Here is a 24,560-nt window from a genome sequence, read left to right as displayed (position 1 = left end):
ATTTAAATGAACGATGTCTTTCATTGTAAGCAAATCAGAGAATGATAAAAACGAGTTGAATAAAATTGATATTCTCTTGTAAATCTTGAGAGATGGTTTATTTTTTCAACTTTATTATTATTATTCTTATTATTATTATTTTATTTTTTTTTATTTTTTTTCTCCCTACGAAGCTTAAGTGGCGTGCAAACAAATTCACATGTAATCGTTAGTGGAGACTGGAGAGTAATGGGTTGTTTATTGCGAATTTTAGCAATTTGTGATGTAGATGTAAATAATTTGTGATGTAGATGTAAATGGGGAAAGCTACGTTGTTTGATCTTTTGCTCAATGGGGAATATTATTATGAAAAGAGATTGGGACATAATCTAGGCTAGTCTAGGTCTGAAAATGGGACCAAGTCGGAAAAGTTGATAATTCTACGAAGGCTCGATGAATTCTTGCACTAACATGCACAATTGATGCATCTGTAAGTGCAGAGGTAAAGTGCACTTTCAAATTTTATCATGGTATATAATTTTGATGCAAAATGTTGTTAGGATTCTCTCAAAATCTATTTTTATATCTAATTATAAAATTTTAAATTTTAAAAATAATTAAAATCAAATAGATCTATAAACATATGAAAATCTTGAAAATAGACGACATAGATAATCTGTTGTAAAATGCATTATTTCTGAAACTTAAAATCTTTTTATTTTTCAGGATCATACATCTCGATGTCGAGATGATCAATCAAAAGGTTTTTCAACATTAAAACAAACTTTTCCCATGGATTTTTTAGGCACATCCATAGCTATAGAGGTAAAAGTTGCAGCCTTATATAAACTTTTTCCTTATATTTAACCTCACAAAATAGAGATCATACTATTTGGTTCAAGCATTAATATGTTTTGGGTTCATGACTTTCTATGAGGTACCAGACCTTTCATGGTGTTCAATGCCAATTCCCTGCTTGTGCAATTACCAAAAATAAATGTTATTATTTTTGAGCCACGCCAAGCATTGGATGCTTTTTAGGAATCGAGTGTTTAGCAGTTAAAGACTGATGTTAACAACACTATATCTCAAGTTCGATTCTTATAGCTGAAATAGCAAACAAAAAAAAAAAAAAACCATTATATGCTTTTTGGGGAACTCCCAAGCAAAAGTATCCCAGAGTCTTGACTCTAGATTGAGTTATTCCAATGTGAATATTCAATGCTACATGGGTGAGGACCCATTCTGGGTGTGACTACCTTGCCGGCTATTTGGACATTGGACTCTGGAGTCTTAAGGCTTTAAAGAACCATTGCACGTGTTTCGGACTAAAGCAGGAGAGAAATTAGCAGCCATAGTGAGAAAAGGAGACCAGCCAGGCATGAGACTGAAGAAGGAAGCAATGCAAAAGTCAAGGACAGAGAAATGGAAATTTTCATTTTTAGCATTGCGACACTGGGGTGACAAAAGTCTTAAAAGTGCCAAAATTTATTTTTTGGAAAGGATGTAAGGCAATAAAAAAGATTTACTAAAATGAAATGAAAGAACAGGGGCGAATTAGGAATCTAAGCAAAATAGTCTGAAATCCAGACTGAAATTCAACAACCTTCCTCCGAAAATGTAGTGAGGTATGCACAGACATCTCAATCGCATTCATATTTAACATTTCTCAGAATTTACTACAAACTTTATTTGAAGCTTTTTGACCTCTTGCAATCACACCTGATTGAAACTATCACAAATGCTGATACCTGACACTGGTCGAGTTCTCAACCATAGTTTAAATACAAGTAAATTTGCAATGAAATTTACCGAACTGTCAACTATATAACAAGGGAACTGGGAACACTAGGCAAGAACAAATACAAACCGGAATAAATAACACATGGTAAAATGGAGTCCTAAGGATATATGGAACATGATGACTCCAAAGATTTCAATCTCAACAAATAAAAGATATACAAGACGACATCTTACTATACAACGGCATCGCCCATGAGTAAATAATTTCAACGAAAATCGCTATCCTGGAACAAAATAGTCCATCTTATCAACTGGTAGATTCAGAACAGATGTTTCAACCTGCACCCACAACAAAAATTAAAATGTAGTCCATCCTTGTTAGCCACAGTTACTATTAGCTATAAAAAAGGTCAACAAATAATCAATTGCAAAGGAAGAAATTTAGTCGAGTTTTAGTATGTATGGGCAGATGACAAATTGGAGTGAGAAAATTTTGGTAATGCATAATAAACAACGTACATTAAATGATTGATAAACTATAAGGACTCGTAGTCCTTTAGGGTATTTTCCTTGAATTGTTTTTGTACAAATATGTATGCAAGCCACAAAGTGGCATATAGACGAAAACAATGCCTCAAGTGAGAGAATCTATGCAGCCAAAACTTCATTACCTCTTCAAATGGAACGAATACAAAGGGTGTCAGACCCCTCCTATGCGAAATTGCAGGCACATCAAGATTGTGTGTCTCATCCTCTTGCCACCCTTCTACCATACCGAGCATATTTCCATCACTATCATTAAGCTCGCTATCATTTATTCCACTTGTCACAAGGGAAAGAAGATCTAACCGATTGTTTGCTCCATCACATGTTCCCCTCAATCTGTTGATATAAATCAAGGGATATTACACTCTGAATTGTCTCAAGTATTTACACAAGATAATCCTAACTTCCCAGCAAGTTCTTATTAATTAAAGAAAAAAGAATAATTAAGGTGTTATATTGGAATCTGTATGGACTGAATGAACATACCTTAGACGGATCCTCAAAACAGTAGGACGCAATCCTGGGTATAATATAGCAGCCTCAACCTGTGAACTATGTATAAATCATTATGACCATAATAAAGCAATAAAGAATAACATACAAAACCTCCACTAGTTTGTCATGTCACATACCAACAGTTCTTTCATATGTATATTTAATATTTCTGTGGTACTATTCCATCATAAATATCAGTTTGTAGGGGTATCTTAGTTCTGTTCAAGTAAGGGCCTTTAGTACATTTAATTCCAAATTACACTGAATGTTTTTTTTTAAAACTTTCTTCTTTCCCCATTGCTTCTAAATTTCTTCTTGGTTACTTCCATGAACTAGGGAATAGATGATCGTTTGGTCATCGTCCACAACTCAAATTTGCATGAAACAAGGAATCAAGGAGAGATGAGTCCCTACATGAGAAAATGCCCAAGATATCCTGCATTTTCTATCAAGATAAGGCTCAATCAAGGGACAGCACAGTTTCTCTTGTGTGGGTCTATTGAATCCAAGATTCAAGCCCACAGCCTGACAAATAATCTATTAAGATAATATTATTCATAATTCAATTATCTTTCTAAGAGTTCTCAATAAAGCATTAACAGCATATCAAATAGAACTGAGGTATATGGGCTATTACTTCACAATTTCATAACAGCGGGTATAAACTACAAGTCATGAAGATGAAATATTATAACAAAATATCCCTAATAATCTATGCGCAACAAAATGGGTAAGGAGATAACTCTTTCATCATGAATCGGAAAGGTCCAGAAACTATATGGAATCAATTCAACAAATATAACCAACCTGGTCATTTGTCAAAGTGTAATGACCACTAAAAACACACTCAGCATTGGACGCACGGAAGTTCATGTACTTCGCCACTTCTTTGAGTCTCTGAGATGAGTTCTGAAAATTTGAACAGTAAATAACAATTAGAAAAGATTACGAGACTCTAATCCAGAGGTTTGTCATAAGTCGCTCGGTTAACTCTTAGTATTTCAAGAAATGGTCCCAAACTTGTGTACGAACCTCATAAAAAAGTAGGAGTTAAAAAAAGGTTACCTTGTACAGGAACCTCCCTGATGGATAAAACCTTATGTACCGGTAGTAGCACACCTGCAAAATCACAAGACAGCACTCAAACCTTTAGTTTTTTATTAGCCAAGGAATCAACAATCTCATGTGCATCACTTCATTAAGATGATCAACCTACCACCGTTCTCAGAAACCCAGGTCTAATAGAAATTTTGAACTTCACAAGGCAAGAAAACAACATTAAGACCCTGATAGCTTTATGGGAGGGATTCATTTTTCAATGGTTTTCTTGTAATAAGCACCTTTGGAGCTCTGTTTTAATGATATTTGGATCGAGCAGAAAGGAACAGTTCAGCATACCACATGCACAGGATTAGTAACCTTCCACTCAGCAACTCCAGCTCGGATGTAAGTATTTCTGCTCACATAAAGACCTGATTTTAGAACAGGATGCAATAGAAGTTAGGAGCATAATCCGCATGACAACTTGCACAAGAGAATGCAGAAGAAACACAGAGACAAATAAATAAAGGAATATAGACTCCACACCAAACCCATCATTTCACAAGTATCACTATCCAGGAAAGATAAATGATACTCCATCATTCGTGAAGTAGTCGAGACGAAACAAGAATGATACCTCCATGGCATATATCTTGAGATATTTTGGCAATAATTCATTTTTAATGAAAATAATTAATTTGATTACCAAGACTAAAATCAAAGGATCGTAAGAGGACGCTGTCAGCAAAATAAATTTAATTTCGTTACTGGTGTCTCCATAAGGATGGTACATTGAAGATGGGACTTCAATGGATATATAAAGGTAATCAGGGGGGTATGTTTGGGTACTGAATGATGAGAAAATTACAACATTTATGGCTCAGTTGGCTCATTGTGCTTTGATAGTAGGTTTGTAAGTGTGTCCTCGTATAGCATTGCCACTGGAGGAGGGAAGGCAATTGCCTCAATGAACATGGGCTAGGATAAAGGGATCAATTTCTTTGCATCTCTTGATGTTCTTCATGGATATTTCTGATATTTGTGATGGCAAAGATGTGTCATTCTAATAACTCCCTTGGGGGAGAAGGCAGCATGGGTGTCGCTGCAGCCGATGAGGAGGCAGATGTACTAGCCAACGAAAAAGGGACAAGGAAGAGCTGCTAATACTGTAAATGTTCAGTATTGGAATCAAGAATGACATTAGGATGCCACCTTGACCTCTCTTCCTTGGGTTGTTTTCACTTTTTAATTCAATCTTTTTCTCTTCCTCTCTACGTATGCTGTTTCTTCATTCTCTTTCTGAATTTTGGAGCATATGTTTGTTTATATGATCTACTCTAATAAAATTTTGTGAACCATCAAAAGAGAAATCGATAAGATATCTTTGGCAGCATCTAAAGCCATTTGCATCCAAGCATCCATTTCATTAATGGATAACCGCTTAGACTGAAAAGCCATATGAGCCACTGCCTACAGCAAATGAAGGCAAACAGAAAGCATTATTTTTTCATGTCACACGGGCATCATCCTAAGATATCCACCCAGCATATAACATTATCCAAATGGCATTTAATGAGCATTTAATGAAATTAAAAATGCTTAGTTTTCTTAACAGCACACAAATAGGTTCATATGCGAACATACACATCAATGTGCATTTTTATTTTTCGTAGAACAAATAGATCCACATCCAGCCATGTACAAGTTCATGCTCTTTCATTTAGAATAAGGCAGATTTTTAGTCTGATGTATCATGAATCGACAAAGAAGTATTATCTATCACACCGGAGAAATCACAAAAATGGAGTGTTTCATGACTAATAGAACTTGAAAAAACTGCCACTAAAAGAGAGAACCCAAAAAATGGAGAAGAAAGATGAAAGGCTCACCCAGTTCTAATTTCTAACATTATGGCCTCAAAGACTTCCTAACTCTTACCATCAAAACGAAGCCTAGGTCTCAAAAGCCACATTTTCCTCCATGAGCCCCCATAGCTAAACCGGACGAGTCTACAATTCTCTGCTGGTCCAGTCATCTTCATAAGCAGGAGATTAAAATTTCAGATTACTGATATTCGCAAAACACATAAGGATTACTGATATTCACAAAACAAATAAAGAATGAATTTTATTTAGCAGTAAGACAGTACCTGCCAAGCTTTCAAACATGCACCACGCCAAAATATGGGATTGCGAATTGTGTATCGCCATTTTCTACAGACGCAAGCAGCCCTACCCAAGCTATATGGGGTCATTCGTGCAAAAATCTGCTTATGAACATATACATTAAATCAAGTCAACCAACCCAACATACCATTGAAGAGCACAATTTAGATGCAAAGTGATGATAGATAAGCTAAAGATATTCAACACTATTTTGTCATACTGTCATGATTGAATTATGACACCAAATAAAAGAAACATAATTTGAAATCACTGAAGATGAAACATAAGTAAGAAAAAGCAAACCACTCATCATTCCCTTTCTATAGCAACATGCCTCTACAAGCTCAGGTAACAAACAAAAGTTGCACATGCAATGCACATGCGTGCACACTCACATACACGAGCTAGGCAGGGCACAAGGCGCAAGCATGATTAGATTACAGGACTTCGGTGGTTAATTATAATCAAATGGATATAGCAGGCACTAAAAGGAAATTGATTTAGTACATTCCAGGACGCCTATTGTAGAATCAGTCGGAAAATTTATTTGGTTCAATTGCTTGGAAACTAAGTTGAACCCATAATAGTTGGAAACAATTGAATGGTCCACGTAGGCATAAGACACTCAAAGGCTTAAAAGGGCAGCCCAGTTCAAGCACGTTTCTGATATCCACTAGACTAATTCACCTCTGAAGCACACTACCCTGTCAGAAGTCGATTTGACTCCATGCATCAAGGTTTATTTTGCCTTTCATTATTTCTACCTGCACAAACCGGGTGGAAGGCAGATGCATACCATCATTTGTAGCCTTCAGGCATAGATGATGGTGCTGCATTGTCCGGGAAATAAGACATATTGGCCTATTTGAGGTGAATGTCTCCCTGCAATAAGTATGTTATTGATTTATGTTTATATTCAGCTGCACTGCAGCCAAAAATGATCAATAATTAGGGAACTTTTTGTCTTTTTAAACCTTGGGAGTGTTTTTTTACTACTCCTGCCAGTAGCAGGTAGAAATTAACTCCCTTGGGACTATTTTGTATTTCTAGCAACACCATATACATGATTAAATTTATAGGATCTCTAAGACGATGAATTGCTATCATCTTCTAGAATTATTATCTTTGTCTGATACAAAGTATTAGCTTACAAAAAAATTTATAAGTATTATGAAGGTAAAATTTCAAAAGTTAGATCTTCAAACCTAGTGGAGAACGTATTTGGATATCAAAAATTTATAAGTGTTATGAAGGTAAAATTTCAAAAGTTAGATCTTCAAACCTAGTAGAGATCGTATTTGGATATCTTACCTCAAAATGAGAGAAATATCACGTCAAATGCTCTGTTCACGAGTCCTTTCCAGAATATGAATGTTTTGAAAATAATTTTACACATGATCATGTCATTTCTTTTACTCTCAAAAACATTTTAATTATTGACACATGCAGTAAATATTCTTGGGCAGTGACATATTGAACAAATTTGAACTTTGTGTCAACCCCCAGCAAACCAGGTCGATTCTAACCATAGTTATCAAATGTAACTGCATACCACATTAGGTGGCTACATCATTGAGGATCACCCTAATTCACACACCTGCTGCATATGCAGGATTTCATGATGTGCCCCCATGTGCGATGCATCACAGGAGTGACAAGTGCCCGCATATTCAGGCCACAACTTTTAGGCATTGTTTTGAAGGTCTTCGGGCAAGGACTTACCAAGTAATGGAGGGTTTCAAGGGTTGACGAGATTGGAACTTAGAAATAAAATTTTCATTTGGTTTTCATTTTGGTATCTGAAGTTAGAGATCTAGGATCAACTTTTTTCTTCGGAAACCCTTTAGAACCATTTTTTTAAATGTTCAAAGGGGATTATAACCTAGAAATTGCGAAATAATTTTCTATTCAAGTTAGTTTTAGGCATTGTTTTGAAGGTCTTTGGGCAAGGACTTACCAAGTAATGGAGGTTGAGGAGATTGGAACTTAGAAATAAAAATTTCATTTGGTTTTCGTTTTGGTATCAGATGTTAGAGACCTAGGATCAACTTTTTCAGTAAGTTCTATTTCCTAATACTTTTTTCTTGGAACAATATCTCCATCTTCTTTGAGTAACAAAGATCCAGCATGGAAATATTAAAAAATCAACAGCCTTAAGGATCAAAAACTGATGCGAGAAAACTTAAAAAGCGGGTATTTCCTAGCAAAGGAGCATCTTGCTGGTACTACTGGGAATGCAAGTGTCTACCTTAAAGCAACCGATGAGATTAGTATAGAGATTGGGGCATATATGGATAGTCCAAAAGAATAAAAAGGAAAACAAAAGAAAAGAGAACATTGAAGCAAAAGGATCGTTAGAAGATTTGGATGACGAGGAAGATGAAGATTAGGGGTGGCAATGGAACCGGATCCGATCGAAACCCGGCGGGTATACCCGACATGGGCCTCGGTATGGGTCTAAGTTTTGGACCCGCGGGTAGGATCCAGGTCCAATAAATGACACCCGAACAGTCCCAAGTCCGGGTACGGGGATGGCTATACCCGACCCGGCGGGTACTTGGACCTGTATTTATTATATATAATTTAGCTTTAGTTTTATTACTTTATATGATTTAATTTTCTAAACCAACCCTAAGTTCCCCGCCCCCTTTATAGAGCTTACACCCCGGGGATTCTATATATCTCTTCGATGTGGGATTAATCCCAAGCACTGACCACTTTTTGCTTTTCCTTAGTATCCGTTGATCCTTACACCCCTAGTATAATAGTATCCATTGATATCTTGCCACGTATGGTATGTGCGTGAGATATACGGCATAAAGCAATTAAATGGGATGGTTTGAAAAGCACAATTCACGAGAAAAGCATACTGGTAATGCTTTAAAAGCATGGCAGGTTGGCAGCATGGGGCATTCAAAAAACTTTAATGAGTTGGTGGGGCCCACACATAATGAGTTGGTGCGTGGCAGGCTGGCAGCGTGGAGCATTCAAAAAAATTTAATGCATGGGGCATTCAAAAAAAAATCTAGAGAGACAGAGAGAGTTTTTGAATTTCCAGGATGGGCCGCCAATGCGTGGGTGGGATTAATCCCACATCGAAGAGGTGAATAGGTTCGCAGGGGTGTAAGAACTATAAAAGGGGTGGCGGAGTTTAAAATCAAATACATAAGAGAAGCCTGTCAAGTACACGTCCGGGTCCTGAGTACCCTCTCAGGTACGGGTACTATGTTTTTTGACCTGTCAGGTACGAGTACGGATACAGGTATGGGTACAGGTCTACAAGTAATATTTTTGGTAGGGGTACGGGTTCAGCAGGACCTGACCCATTCCCGACCCGTTGCCACCCCTAATGAAGATAATGTATCCTAAGTTGGAAACAAGTGAAGGACCACAAAGAAGAGGGTTATAAATATTAGTGGTACTGGATGAAAAAGCTATGCCCTAAGGGGCAAATGGATACATTTTGCCTCCCGAACCCTGATGTTGTGGTAGAGGATACAGCGGGGGGAGAAAAAAAAAGAATCAGAATTGGAAATTGATACAAGACAGAAGAAAGGAACAAGGATTGTATGTATAATGCTAAGTGGTTTTTCCAAGCTGGCATTCCGTTCAATACCACTTGCTTTCATACTTTCAAGGTTATGGCCAAAGCAATTGGGCACTTGGGCTCTAGGATTAAACCCCCTTCATTTTGTGAGCTTCGTGAGTCCCTTTTGAAATATGCAATGAACAATGCCGAGAAAATTTTAATTCTCAATGAGAAGGGTGAGATGCGTATGGGTGACCATCATTTGTGACAGATGTTATGATGGAAGCTCTCAGGCATTCATTAATGTTTTGGTCAATTGTTCCTTATGACTTTTTGTGAAATTTTTTAATGCATCAGACAAGGCACGTGATGCAACTTATTAGTGTGGCTTGATGAATGAGATTGTAGATATGGTTGTGAAAAAGCATGTGTTACAAATTGTCACAAACAATGATGAAATTTATTCGGCAGTTGGGCATTTGTTGACATTGAAGAGAAGGCATATGTTTTGAATTCCTTGTGCAGTACATTGTCTAGATCTCAGGCTTGAGGACATAAGGAAGATGCCTGAAGTTGGAGGTTGCATTTACCAAAGCTAAGTTCATTACTGGTTTTCATTACATTTTCCTTAGTCATAAACATGATGGGGCATTTCACAAGAAAAGAGAGATAGTGAGAGCTCGAGTTACAAGGTTTGCCACAACATATCTCACTCTTCAAAGTCTATGCAATCAAATAGATGCATTAAGGAGTATGTTCACTTCTGAAAAGTGGATTAAAAATAATTGGTCAAAGCATCCTGATGGGAGAAATTAGAGCAAACCATGTTAAATACATCTTTTTGGCCCAAGTATACAATACATTGGATATTTCTCGCCCTTTGGTGTAAGTGCTATGATCGGTTGATAGTGATGCAAACCCCACCATGGGTTACATGCATGATGTGATGATTAGCGCAAAAGAAGAGATCAAATTGGTTCTCAAGAATGATAAAAGCAAAACCAGGCGATACTTGAGATTGTGGATAGGAGATAGGACATACAACTTCACTGGCCTCGCTACGCAGCTAGTTATTTTCTAATCTATCTCTTCACTATAAGCACCAGAAATTGAATCAGATCATACAATCAATGGAGGGTTCTTAGATGTACTTTTTTTTTGGGCAATTACTCTTAGATGTATTTAGTAGCGTTTTCAAACGTCACATGCAGACTCAATTTGGATCAAGGGTTTGATGCAGTCATGCGGCTCAATATGTTATTGGTAAGCGTGCATCACCTATGATGCCGTCAATAAATTTAAAAGAACTTAAAAATTATGAAAATATAATAATGCATAGAAGAACACATGTGATTTATGTGACAATAGATATTAATTTTTTGAGAGAATTTTCTTAAAAAAAAAAAATTGAGAGAAGTGACAATAGATATTATTAATTTATTAATAATATTTTTATATATTAGATGTCTGAGTAATTTATTGATAATATCTTTATATATTAGATGTCTGAGTCCCTTGATAAAGAGTAATAGAGTTTGCATCTAATTTCTTTCTATCTAAATGTTTAATATAATTAACATGTGAAAATAAAAGCAATCCATTCCATCACTAACTAAATTAAATAAATAAAATAATAACCAAATATGCCAAATAGTCATGACATAAAGTCTAATGATCAAAAGTACTTCACAATTCACAATGCAAAAGTACTTCACAATTCACAATGCACATATTACATGAACATCGAAACTTTAAAGTTTAAACTCCTAATAGACAGAGGCCAAATTATGATACATAAAATAAAAAAGATAATCTACTATACTTCTCCCAAGTCTCAACTCTCAATCAAACGAGTCACATGATGATTTCTCATGTGCATGTGCGTCTCCCACATCCGAAGGATGTAGAGGCACCATCATCACTATCATCGGTCCCCCTTCACCTATACTTCTTCCTCCTTAGTCTCCATTGTGTCAGCCTCCTCTTCCTCGACCTCTGGAACTAAACCTAACCTTCCTCCTTTGAGATCTAGTGTTAGGCCGTATATCTTCTCCAGCCTGTTGGCTTGCCTGACATCATACTAAGCTCCCCAACCTTGAACACACGCTCCAATTGAGGTAAATTGTCCACTCACTTGTGCCCCCGGCCTCGGGACCATCCAATAAATTGGGTTGACATTCACGCACTTCAGTGACATCTCCCTAAGGATGAATCACTCAATTTATTTTCTCCAACATGTTTCATTTTTGGTGTGGAGTTGTAATACAAAGCAAGGAAAAAAAGTAAAGGAGAACAAATGTTATTTAAGTACCCAATGTCCGATAGATTTCATTTTTCGACAACCTAGTTTTTAAAATTTAAAAAAACAAGCAAATAAAAACTTGCATGCTCAAACGCGCTCCAATTGCTCTTGCAACTAGATTTGGTGTCTCACTACCACATGATGCCCATCAGTCAGCTACATATTGCTTTAGATATATGTTTAATACAATTATTCAAGCACAATAAAATAAGTAAGAAACAATAAAGTTATCTCTTTGGTTACCTAGCTATTGTATCCATGTTCCGAGTTGCATACCTCATATAAAGTTTCCTAATGCACACTCAATATTGATCAACTCATGACTTTGGACCTCATCCGTATAGTTGGATCGAGCACCGACCTCTCAAATGCATGTAAGTACTCTCCACTTATTTGTATGTGGCAAATCTAGCCACTCTGTACTCTCATTCTCTCTCTTTTTTTTGTAAACACCATCATGCTTAGGACTAGGGTATGTGTATAGATGAAACCAATGACAAACCTAGCTTTTGAAATTGCTGCTCTAACCCTGGATGTCTTCCCTAGGTCTTTAAGCATGAGATCCAAATAGTGAGCTACGCAAGGAGTTCAAAATATATGCCTCCTCTTCAAAGTCAAGCGATGTCAGCTGAGCTGAAGAATAAGTGGCACCATTTTCAATGACAATTGTACCACATGGTCTTTTTGAACAAATTATACAATATTATCCATTAACCCACACAATTAGCATCATGTGACTTGTTTGTGTTGGGTTTTGAGGCCTTTAAAGGCCCAAAGAGCTTGTAAAAATGATAATTTATAGTAAAATGTGCACTTTAGTGCAAGTGTATGTGTTGATTGACCATGAAGCGGGCGATTTATGGCCCTAGTTATGTACAAAACCCTTACCCCTGGGCATGTGGCGCTACCGAAAAAGGTTTACACTAGGTCATCCCTTGTTGAAGTTGGAGAGATGCCCAAGGATGATGTTTGTAAGTGTGGTTGTTAGGCATGTGAGAGCAAGAACCAAAGTTTCAACAAACTTCTGCAAGGCACGTACACATGACAACCATATTACTGGAAAGCAACCTCATAGAGGAACACGTGTACATGTGCATAGAGAGCCCCCTTTGAACTGTGGTGACAAGTGCTAGACGTTCTCTAAAAAGGGGGGACTGAAATCCACGCTCCAAGATCATGATCTCACTGTTTATTGTCCAAATTTGACATGCCAATCATGAGCCCCTGCATTGAGACTATGGGTCATGGGTCCTTGTTGGATTGGATGAAAAAACAATAGTGGATCAGAGGTCTTAGGTCAAGTGGAGTGTCCTTAGTGTAAGACCCATTGGTACTAGTCCACTTCTAAAATAAATTATTTTGGTATTCGAAATGTTTTTATGATTTTTTACAATTTTTTCTGAATATTAAAATTTTATTTCTGTTGTAGAATTAATTATCAGAAAATAAAAATAAACCATATAAAATAAAAATAAAAAGGGTTTTGCAATTGGTCAAAAAGGCCTCAATAAACCTGCAAATAAGGAGAACGTCTAACTGTTATTGAAAAGTAAAGTAACCAAGATTGAAGAATTGATTTCATCAGTTTCCCACAAAAGTAAATCGTTACTTGAAAAAAGAACCAAGGACAAAGCAATGGTCCTACAAGCAATAAACTTAAAAAATCAGTCCACCAAAGAAACTCTCAAAATATGATGAGTGAACAGATTGCAAAATTTCTTGTAAGCAAGAATTGTGAAAACAAAACTTAAAATAATTAAATTCTAAAGTGAAGAAGGAATGTTATCCACTAGCCAAGAGGCGCACTTGTGATAAAGAAACCCTTCTAGGGTGGACACACGTTGCAAAATAAAGGGGGTCCCCTTCTCACTTAATATACAGTAGATATTCATGTTATTCTTTGCATTCCTGCCTCTTTTAATTTTTAAAAAAATTAATTGACCGCAATGTGGTGATTTGCCCTAATCGAGCCACATAACACGTCAGATCACCCTTAGCGCGTTGAGTTTGAACCATGCATTTGATAACACTGGTACTGACTCCTAACTTATTATGGTTGAGTAGAGGGACTTTATTTTTCCAGAATTTTGAGTGCTATAGAGAAAACATATAAACAAAGCTTTATAAAAGTAACTTCTAAATTATCTAGGAGACTGACAATAATCAATTTGCCCAAGAATTAGTCACTTGACTTCTGCCTAAGCCAGGACATCAGGAACAAACAATTGGAATGAGTTATTTTCTGTTGAAAAGAATTTATGTTCCGGATGGTATTCCTCGCCACATGAATTCTAGGAAGTAAGATTTACTGACTTTATTATAAATAAAAAAAAGAGTTCTAGAAAGAATACTGCAGGCATTCAAAATGATTAATCGTATTTATATCATGGGGCTCATGGATTGCATCAAACAATAGATTCTGATCGCAAATCATAACATTTAAGTTAAGCTCTAGGAGCACTAAGGTTGTATATGGGTCTAAGAGAGGAGCTTCAATTTACCATCTTCCATCAAGGACCAGGTTCTCCACTCTGGAGCAGAAGCAAACCCAAGGGCCTTAAAATTAAAGAGCCCATGATGCACTCCTCAATTCCCAAAGAACTTGCATAGGAGCTCTTAAAGGCATCGTAATATTGTTATTGAAGTCGTTCTTTCTTATTGTGTGGCCTCTGCTGATAGAGGCATTCAAAGGTAACCTCAACAAGATCATGAAGAATTTGCAAATCCTACATTCCCTGGAGTGATATAAAAGGATATGAAATGCAGCTTACATTCTTCCTAGTACAAGTAACGCATTCAAGGCTTACATCCTCCTTTTCAGAAATGATCCGTAATCGAGGGCGCAAACTAGCCAAAGGTGAGGAGAAACATGCGACCAATCATAACTAGAATGAATGTGGCCAAAAATCAAACAAACACCCTACTTCTGTAGACTTAAATGCCTTTTTAAGGCACTCTTAGCATATTTCAGTGCTCCTCTATTTCAGTATCCCAAAGGTACCTCTTAAAATGGGGGAACTTGGTTTATAACCACCCCATTCGGAACATAATATATATCTTGATGATATTTTGACAAAGGGTGCGGTGCAAGCAAGCTCCATGGCAACCATAAAAATTCAGGCCCTAGTGCACAAAATATAAAAAATGCGAACATTAAATATCTTAAATTCCTACTTCTGAAGCTCTAGCCTAGAATTTGTCGTAGCTCTATATTTAGACTTCAAAATCTTTACCGAGTTTTATGTCTTATTTTATTGAATCTTTAAACCTTGTTTCACATGTTTGTCAGTTGGTCAAATGACTCAAGTCTAAACAAACTTGAGGGAAAGAATTGTTGAAAAAACCAAAGAAAGATCAGTAGTGTTCTCATCCTTGAGGAAGAGAACAACACGAGGTAAGAACCCAACATATCTGAAATTGATGATCAACGATGGCGATAAAGACATTAGTACCTCATAGGACATGAGTGTTTACATTATAAGACAAATATCTTTGTCGTTTGAAGATCCTATGCTTCAATATTCCCAAATTAAATTCACTAGTACATCTTAAGCTGCATTATTAATTGAGCGAGGATGAACAGATGATGACTCTATGCTTTCTGATTTTATAATCATGAAGTGCAGCATAGTTCAAACATACACACTCACAGTTCAAACATACACACTCACATATTGTGAAATATTTTATGAATAACATAGCAATCCAGTTCATGTTGGCTTCATGACTATGAAATTTTGATCAATGACGAAGCAATCCCTTCCATATCAGCTTTCAATGGATCTTAGAGATACATAGTTTCAAACAAAGATAGAAAAAATAGGTATAAAACTTTCATTAGTAGAAAAGCAAATGATAGATGGAATTCTCTATTGAAGTAGTATGATGGGTTCTCTGATTTTATCTATAGGAGGAAACTTAGAGATCAGGGCCTGTCAGGCGCATCCTTATGTGGTCCAACCACGCCTTGAGCCCCTAATGAATTGATGAATTTTTCAAATCCCATGAGTGGGAAGATCTCTTCCTGGGTTTTAACTCTGGAATCCATCCCAAATCGACATCAGATCACACCCCTATTTTTTTTTGAGAGCAAGTCTATTTCTAGGAATATCAAAACTTCTCAGTTTGAATTGTATTGGCTACATGAGGCTGAGTTGCATCATTTTATCCCTTCCTGGAGGTCCTTATTCTCTATCTTTTGGGTGGGCAGGCTACCGAGTTTAGATTGTTAACAGAATTCCAAATGTTAAAAAGGAAGCTCAAAAAGTGGAGCTACCTAACCTGTGCAAGGACATGCTTCTAGATATTGAAAGTTTGACTGAGAAATCAAGATACCTATCTTAGGAGGAAAGGAATAGGAGATTCTGAGTTCAGATCAAGATTCCACAAGTTACTCAAACAGGAAGAGTTTTATTGGTATCAAAGATCTAAGGTAAAATGGTTCAAAGAAGTGGATGCAAAAACAGCTTTCTTAAGTAGGATAGCTAACCGCCAAAGGAGATCTAATGCCATTACCCAGATCATACATAGAGGAAGCATCAGTAATTAGCAGGGTCATCAGTCTATACTTTCAGAACTTGTTCACTGCTTGTTCCAGGCAGATGCAAAGAATGAGCGAGATTAACTTCAAAATCCTGTCAGCAGAACAGCGGCAACAGCCAACTTCCTGGATCCTCCTCTCTCACTGACTGAAATCGTTGGGACAGTGAAAGAGCTCAGCCAGGATAAAGCGCCTATCCACAAGGGCTTTCCCATGGGAATTTTACATCAATTCTGGGACACTGTTGCCTTTGACCAGCTAGATTTTGCCTCGGAATTCTTCTAGAGGAGTATATCACTAATAAGGGGATGAACTCCACATTCACTGCCCTGGTGTCTAAAATCAAAGGGGCACTAGAGCTAAAAGATTTCAGGGAATTGGACCATGTCCAAACTATAATGGTTTTCGCCATGAACGAAGATCATGGATCAGTGGATGCATCTCATAGGCGACATTGTCAGTTCTGATTAGTGGGACCCCCATGGATTCTTCCTAGCTTCCCAGGGGCTGCTTCATGGAGATGCACTAACCCCCTTTCCATCTTCTAATGTCTAAAACCATGGGTACATCACTGGATTCAATTCAAGGATGGAACTGTATTTACAGTACATCGACGACACAGCAAGTTGATAACCTATGGTTGTTCTTGTGCTGTTTTAAGTTGCCACAAGTCTAAAGATCAACATGAACAAGAACAAGCTTATGGGAGTTGGGGCTGATCCAGAACAGTTGTGGGGTGCCATAAAGACTTCGGTGTGGGTAGATTTGATAATAAGTACCTGCACTTGCCACTTGGAATAAGCAAACCGAGAAAGCATCAATGGGATGGGGTCGTGGAGAGATTCGCATGAAGATTGGCATCTTGGTGAGAGCGTTTCCTCTCCCTAGGTGGGAGAATCACATTGATTAAAGCAACTCTTTCTAATATCCCTGTTTTCCAGCTCTTTTATTTAGGAGGTTGATATCTATTGCTAAAAGAATTGAGCAACTAATGAGAAACTTCCCATGGTCAGTGGCAGAAGGGGGTCACAAATATCACCTAATGATATGGGAAGCAATATGCACATCTAAGAAAGATTGTGGTTTGGGAACCAGTCAGTTCAAGCAGATAAAAGAATGCTGCTCTATTAGGCAAATGGTAGTGGTTCTATGCCACGCAGGATGATCACCTTCGAAGTTAGTCGTCCAACATAGACATGGCCGTAAGGAATAAAGCTTGCTGCCTAAAACTGCTACAAATGCTAGAGCATCGGGAGCTTGGAAATGTATCACTATGGTACTCCTGCTTTCTCAGAGAGAATAAGTTCTCAGCCAAAATCAGGAACTGTACGTTGTGGAAAGACAAATGGCTGTGTGATTGAAAGGTGGAAACTCAATTCCCTAATCCATTATTGGTAGCTGCTGACCAAGAATGCACCACTCATACTCATACGAGATGCTTGGGGGGCAATTGGGGCAGTCTCAAAGATGTCGTAGGGACCTGACTGATGCAGAAATTTCTGAGCTAGAAGTATTCTGTTACTTCTCAAATCACATTTTATCCATTGACCTGACACTTATAAAATGACCTGGGAGCCAGCTAAATCAGGGCTCTTTCCAGTCTCTCTTTCTGTAACCAGCTTTGGCCAGGCCAGGCCACCCCATCTGTGGTCTGCAAGGCATGGAGAGTCCCTCTCAGACCCAAAGAATCAGGCTCTTTGTTGGCTACTGATGCATAATTTGACCCTTACAGCCCTTACAGTGGACAATATCCTGTGTGGAGGAGGAACAGGCAGATCACTTACTCCTTCACCATCGTGCAGACAACCAGCACCAGTCATTCCTCTTAAGTCTACTTGATATTGCGTGGGTTTTCTTTGAATCTACTCAACAACTCTACACTGCATTTTTCACATTACCCCTCCCATCATCAGGCCCGCTGGTGTTGCAGGCCTCCCTAATGGTAATCTTTTGGTTGATAAGGCTGGGACCTAACATGAGAATATTCGAAGGTAAGGAGTCCAAATACAAGACATGAAGGACAGGTTGGGCTCCACAGTGATTCATTGGACAAGATGTCAAAAAGAGCTTCAATCTTTCTCAACATCTGGAGTTATGCACATGGCTATTGCAAGGTCAGAGAATTGAACGGTTCCCCAACCAGGTATCAGCAAATTAAACTTTGATAAAACGGGGAGGGCCAGAATCAGAGTTGTCTTTAGAATTGGTGAGGTAGTTATAATTACTGACTTTTTCAGGTCAAGTTGGCAATACGACTGCAACTGTAGCTGGAGGCAAAGACTCTTTTTGCAGGATTTAAGCTGTTTGATAAGTGATCTGAGCGGTATCCATAGAGTTAGCTTCCAACAATCGTCGAGAGAAGCCAACCAAACAGCAGATACCTAGCTAAGCAAGGGGACTCTGTTTCTAGGGGTGTTAATGGGTCAGGTTGGGTTGGGAAATTAAAGGTCTGTTTGAACCCGACTCAGACCAGATCGACTTCATTAGGTCATGGTTGGACCTGGACCAACTTCCCAGTCTATAACTTTTGGATACAGACTCAAACCCCCGAGTCCAAAAAATAACCAAAACAATAGATGTGCATAAGCCATTTACAGAGTCTATTTAGCGTGTAGAGCATAAGAGCCTTTGCTAAAAAAATAAGACATGTACAATACCCAGAATTAAAAGTACAAATTTCTGAATATTTTACAGAACGTTTTAACAAATACTTATCCTATCACCTATTTTAGATGTTAATTCAATTATGTCAAGAATGTTGCCCAATCCAAACCAGTTTTAGAATCTAAAAATAATCCACCATCCCTTCAACCCAAAACCTTGACAGCCTCACAAATCCCTGGTAGTGGTGGCAATGGGACATGCTTGTACTGAAGCGGCCCAGCCTAGGCCCAACCCAGTAGTGCCAGCCCTGGCCTACACTGGGCCTTTGGGCCAAATATGATATAGCCCAGGAGAGGGCTTAGCCGGGCCAGGCCACCTGGCCCCATTCCAACAACCGATCCCTACGTTTTCATAATCATTTTTCAAATAATTTTTGAAAATAACCATCTCAAGTATAACATGTATTACTTGACCATAGTTCGTGCATTATAAGCCGCTTATTGTTGCTGAACATTTGCCAACCAAAATGAATTGAAATCAGGGAAAATCGGCACATACAATGAGATGACTTCTCATACGAGTAAGAATAGTAATTGAAAGCATCATTAAAATAATAGGACATGACTACTCAAAAAAATACCTCAAAAAGCAATTCATCTGGCAAACAACGATGTATTAATGCTGGATCAACATCAGGGTTGCTAATTGTACTTCCAGGTCGAACCCTGACCCCGTAAAGACCTATATAAAACAAGTAAGGATAATCAGATCTAGCAATATATTTCAAATTGGTTCAACTGCATAGATTCCACCGATAAAACAAAAACCCAGAAACGATTAATTTGTATTGCATAAAAACTACCTCAAAGTTACAATACTGTAATCAAGCCATAAAAAGGACATGCAAATAATCATGGAAAGCCAAACAACAAACCATCTTCTCACATAGTTTTGGACCAGGTAGTTCCTGTAGATATTTATAAAGCTTCAAAGTAATGCAAAAAATAAGATCCCTTGTCTCTGAACCTTCCTCTCTTATGACAAAAAGATGCTCACAGTAAGATGTAAAAAGCCATATGTCCATCCAATAAAACAAGGAAATCAGGAAGAAAGATGAATACTATGAGACATACACGTGATTGTTTGGGGATGTTTTCCATGAAAATAAAATCACCGAGGCATAGTTGCTATGACTTTAGAGCATAGAATTTGACTACGGCCCCACAAAGGTGAAACTCCACATTTTGCAACTTCAAGGAGCCCTATGTTGCCTCATAAATGGAGGAGATGTGAAAATAAGTCAAAACAGTGGCCCAACAGACACAATGCATAGGATTTTCAAGTCAAATAAGCTCCTAGCAGGATAAATGTAAGAATGTTGCAAAAATCACAGGAATTTTGATACAGTTGATAAAAGCAGAGCCTCAGAATGGGCTCAAAATCGGCAGAGACCCCAATAAAATGAGGAAAGGAAACTCCCAACTGAAAAATGAAAGAAATCCAAGCTAGTCATGGTCAAACTTGTGAACAGGCAGTCCAGTATGAATTATGGTCAAACCCGCCCCAAATGGTCATCTGAGGGTTCTAAACTTTAACCTAAGATGCCCTGAGTGTGTCCTCCAAAAATCAGGTCAATCTGATATCCAATAATCAGGATATAAGCCCGTGAAATTGAATATTATAGGGGGAGCGCATTTGAGCCCCAATTGACCCAAATTTACAAAGAAACCATGAGAAATCCTGGACCAAATAATCCAAAATTTTTATTGAAGAAAGGTACTATTCCCAAAAGCTGAAGTCCGAATTTGAACCCGATACGACATCGGGAAGTGCCAATTTTGAAGGAGTCTTTGGTGGACCATCCAAGGACCACCAGCTTTTAGAAGAAAGTACTACACTATGCGCATGCACTAGCAGTGAGGAACAATTTCCAGCAACATGACGAATTTCTTGGCCTCAAAGATTCAATCGTATTTGACGATCCCCATGGCCAAATGAGATCAACATTTGATATGTTGTTTCCCATCACATGAGCTTTCCATCCATATAGGATGTCAATGGGGTTATTAACACGGATCATAGCTTGACCGAAGGAAAAAGTATGGGGATTGAATGCGGTTTCAAGTGTAGCAGACCCCATTACCTTGATCCACTTTTTTTACTCATACCTCACAATCCGTGAAGCAATTTGAGCTGAAATTTTGCAGACATGATCTTCACTCAAGCCACTAAAAATCTATGTAACTCAGTGTGGGGTTTAAACCGAATTGGAGGCCGGATTGTATAGAGAAGTTGCCCAAAATGTAGAAACTGCTGAATTTTCTAAAAAAGGCCGATAAAATGATCATAGCTCCTTGATATGTGGAGTTTTTTGTCCAAAATTCCAAATCTCTTCTCCAATAATGCAAGGATGATTCCTCACAATTTTCTGACAATGACTCCTAGAATAATAGCCAATAAAGGGCAAAATTCGAAGGAATTCGAGAGAAGTATGTAAATTCTTCAAGTTTTAATGCCAAATCCACAAATTTAATCATAATCCCTTCAACTCTTGGAGTTTTTCATCCAAATTTGTTGAAAAACAATCATGACAAGATTCTCCACGAAGTTTTGATCGACAATTGAGCAAAAATCAAAGAAAATTGAATCAGACAAAGGGGGTTTGATGGCAGTATGAGAGAAGCTAATGGTAAATGCATGAAATTTCCCAAGTTTGGCCCTTCCAAAATGGTCATTTTTGGGGTAGCTAGAGCCAGATTTTGATAAATCCACCACCAATGAGGCCCACTATCGATTATACTCCCATGTTCTCAAGCCTTTTATATAAACCCATGAACCCCCATTTTCAAAGGATTAGGCACTTTAGTTAGAGAAACTATAGAGAAGCTAGTGAGAGAGTGTAGGAATCTAGACCTAGAGTGAGAAGCAAATCCCCATACCCAAACCAACCTCACCCAAAATCCGAAAGGCCAAGAACATTTTAGAAAATAGAAAATATCCAAAACTCCCAAAACTAGAAAAATACCAAAAATCCCTAAAAAATAAATTACCTAGGTTACCCTAAGCAAACCCCAAATCCCTAAACACCAAAGTGGGAAAATACAGCAAGTGACCAAGATGGAAAGCTAGAAAAACCTAGAAAAACTACCCTTTAGAGCAGATCAACCTTGATCAGCAAGATTCATCGATACCGGCATTGAGGTGTGACATCTCTTCTCACATATCTCGAGCAAGGCGGGGACATATTCCCTGAGGGAGACCGTGGAGTAGAATCCTCACTCGGCATATCGGCACATCGAGTCCAGCAGTGGGAATCCTTTGGAAACATATAAGCAGCAAAATTCTGATCCGGGAAATTCATGAACCCATCCCCTCTGAAAGTACTTCAGTACTCCAATTATTGAATTGGACTTGTTCTTCCTATTTGCATGCTTTCTCTGGTTTTCCTTCTTTAATTGGCATCAAAATTGTAAATCAAAACACCTAAGCACACACACATGCAAGTGGGGCAGAACAGTGATTCCATTTTTTTTCATAGATGGGCAATTCTCATACTTGAAGATCTGCAATTTCATGTAGGAGTACTTAGCTGAAAGCAATTGACCACATGTTCAATTGGAGAAAGAACATCATATAAATGTTTCAAAAAAATAAAGAACATGAGAAATTGAAGAAATGACCAATGTTCTTAGTATATTTTGTTGCAAGATCGTGAAATGTTGTACGTAATGTTTGGACACTCAGAACTCAAAACCCTAAGAAACAATATTGCTGTTGTACATGTAATGCATTGTATGTGCATCCATTAGCCCTAACATACAACTTCTAACAAAGAGGCCATTGACACAAGCAGTGTGAGATTAAAAAGATTTGGATGACAGAAAATATAAATGCTCCATTGTCATTTGCTTCCATTCAGAAACAAAACATTGACAAAATTGCTTTAAATTATACGGTATCATATTCATGATACATGTTGAAGAAGATATCCTCTCATCCATGTATTCATCATCAGCGTCAAAGCCCAGTTCTCAATTAAATTAGTCTTAGATCATAAGAATAAGAACTCGAAAAATTGGAAGGCATTCACTTCACAATAAGCCAAGAATATCATACAACTGCACATCTAATTCACACATTATGACCAACGTAAGTATATTATAACTTCGAACGCAAAACAAAAAAGGTAGATCACAGATGAGAAAGTATTCAATACAAGAGGAGAACATCATAAACAAAAGAGAGAGAGCCTCAAAGTCCAAACGAACAAGAACTAAATAAAAGTCACTCTTCATTGACTATTGCATTTGCAACTTACTTAGCCATGGTCTGGAGGTCTCCATGAAGTGCATTTGTTGAAAACAAACAGCCTCCTCCCCTTTGGTAGCCATTGGAAAAGCTAAAGCTACTGATAAGAAACACTTATTTCATCAAAACCATACTGATTAAAATAGTGAAATCTAGACATGTTTACAGATACCCCACCCTCAAATTTAAATTTAGAAAGAGGGCATCTTCATTCCCCAAAAAATTCATCTAATCACTGCATAGATTGTTAATAATATATAGTGAATAAGAAAACCGGTATGAGATATGAGAACAGTACCAAGTAACCCAGTTTTGTTCATTTTTAGTTCTTCCAAGAAAAGCTATAATCCAATATTCAAAGTGTCTATGCAGCATAATCAAGTCCGAATTGTTGCAAGGAGGGGTTTACTAAAGTGGTTCATGAACTTCTTCAAAGTGGGTTATGGCCATTTAATAGTGATTTCAGAGTACAGGAATTGGAGCATGCCAGAAGTGTTTGACGCTCGAGCACATTATATATGCAAAATTCAAAATGTTCTTAACCAATTTCAGGCGGAATTACCAAAAAGAAAAAATAATTTACGTAATAACCCAGTTCAGTCGAAATTAACTACAAATGATAAAATTTTGAGCCCCAGTTAAATAATTATCACAACCAAATTGAAAATTTATAAGGAATTTCTGAACATACGGAAAAGAAATCATCAAATTCAAAGAGATCATTAAATTACAGAAAGTCGAATACCCAATTGTAATTTCATCAAACCATAACAGTTAGCGCAAAAGGGCAGGTATTCTTCAAGCCCAGGACACCAAACCATTCATTTTTATTGCAACAAACAGTCCGAACTTTGTTGGGTAGTGCTTGAAACCGCAGAAACACATTAAAATATGGCAAGAACATGGAGTTTGTGAATTCCAGTAAAGCCAGAAATAAGAAAGAGAAAAAGGAGAAGACAGAAAGAAAAATACTTACTCCCGTGAAAAGAAAGGAAGGAAAACGATCTAAGCCATCGAAGCGGTAGTTTTTCTTATGAAATTGTTGTGACAGACAAGCAACCAGAAGAGCAAAATCTATTGCAAAAGGGGGCGCCATCATTTGCTTTTATTGTTGACATCCCAATAAGATTGTTGACAGATAATGACGTGAATAAATTTTCTATAGGGAAAGGTTTCTAACTTTCTATACTTCCCCAAGAATATCCATGCTTCCTTACCATCCACCCGTCTAACTTTGAAGAAGATCCATGCTTCCTTACCATCCACCCGTCTAATTTTGATCAAAAGAGCTATGCAGTGTTTGATCTT

At 37.6% G+C, this 24,560-nt stretch overlaps 1 protein-coding gene across 5 annotated transcripts; it reads right to left on the bottom strand.

The window, feature by feature from the left end:
• Window positions 1-1,610: 1,610 nt before the first annotated feature.
• Window positions 1,611-24,560, bottom strand: FBP7 (F-box protein 7). Of its 5 annotated transcripts, none has more exons than XR_016043974.1 (11): window positions 24,229-24,560; window positions 23,263-23,352; window positions 19,585-19,685; window positions 5,954-6,070; window positions 5,743-5,839; window positions 4,162-4,235; window positions 3,829-3,882; window positions 3,571-3,672; window positions 2,755-2,820; window positions 2,394-2,604; window positions 1,611-2,061 (listed from the first exon to the last, which is right to left on the bottom strand). XR_016043974.1 is itself a non-coding variant. In XM_006846976.4 (11 exons), the coding sequence occupies exons 2-11, from the start codon at window positions 23,333-23,335 to the stop codon at window positions 2,002-2,004; spliced, it is 948 nt and encodes a 315-aa protein (XP_006847039.1). In that variant the 5' UTR covers window positions 23,336-23,352; window positions 24,229-24,560; the 3' UTR covers window positions 1,611-2,001. The 5 variants fall into 5 exon arrangements, 3 of the variants coding, with proteins under 3 accessions (XP_006847039.1, XP_020524405.1, XP_088707548.1); XR_016043975.1 differs by having other exon boundaries at window positions 23,263-23,349; window positions 24,229-24,547; XM_006846976.4 differs by having other exon boundaries at window positions 2,755-2,813.

The sequence above is a fragment of the Amborella trichopoda genome, chromosome 11, assembly GCF_054954075.1.
Source record: "Amborella trichopoda isolate Santa Cruz 75 chromosome 11, AtrichopodaSantaCruz75HAP2 v2.0, whole genome shotgun sequence".
In the NCBI taxonomy this organism is placed as follows: Eukaryota; Viridiplantae; Streptophyta; class Magnoliopsida; order Amborellales; family Amborellaceae; genus Amborella; species Amborella trichopoda.
Note: the sequence above shows the minus strand (reverse complement) of the source record. Positions and strands in the feature narration are given on the sequence as shown.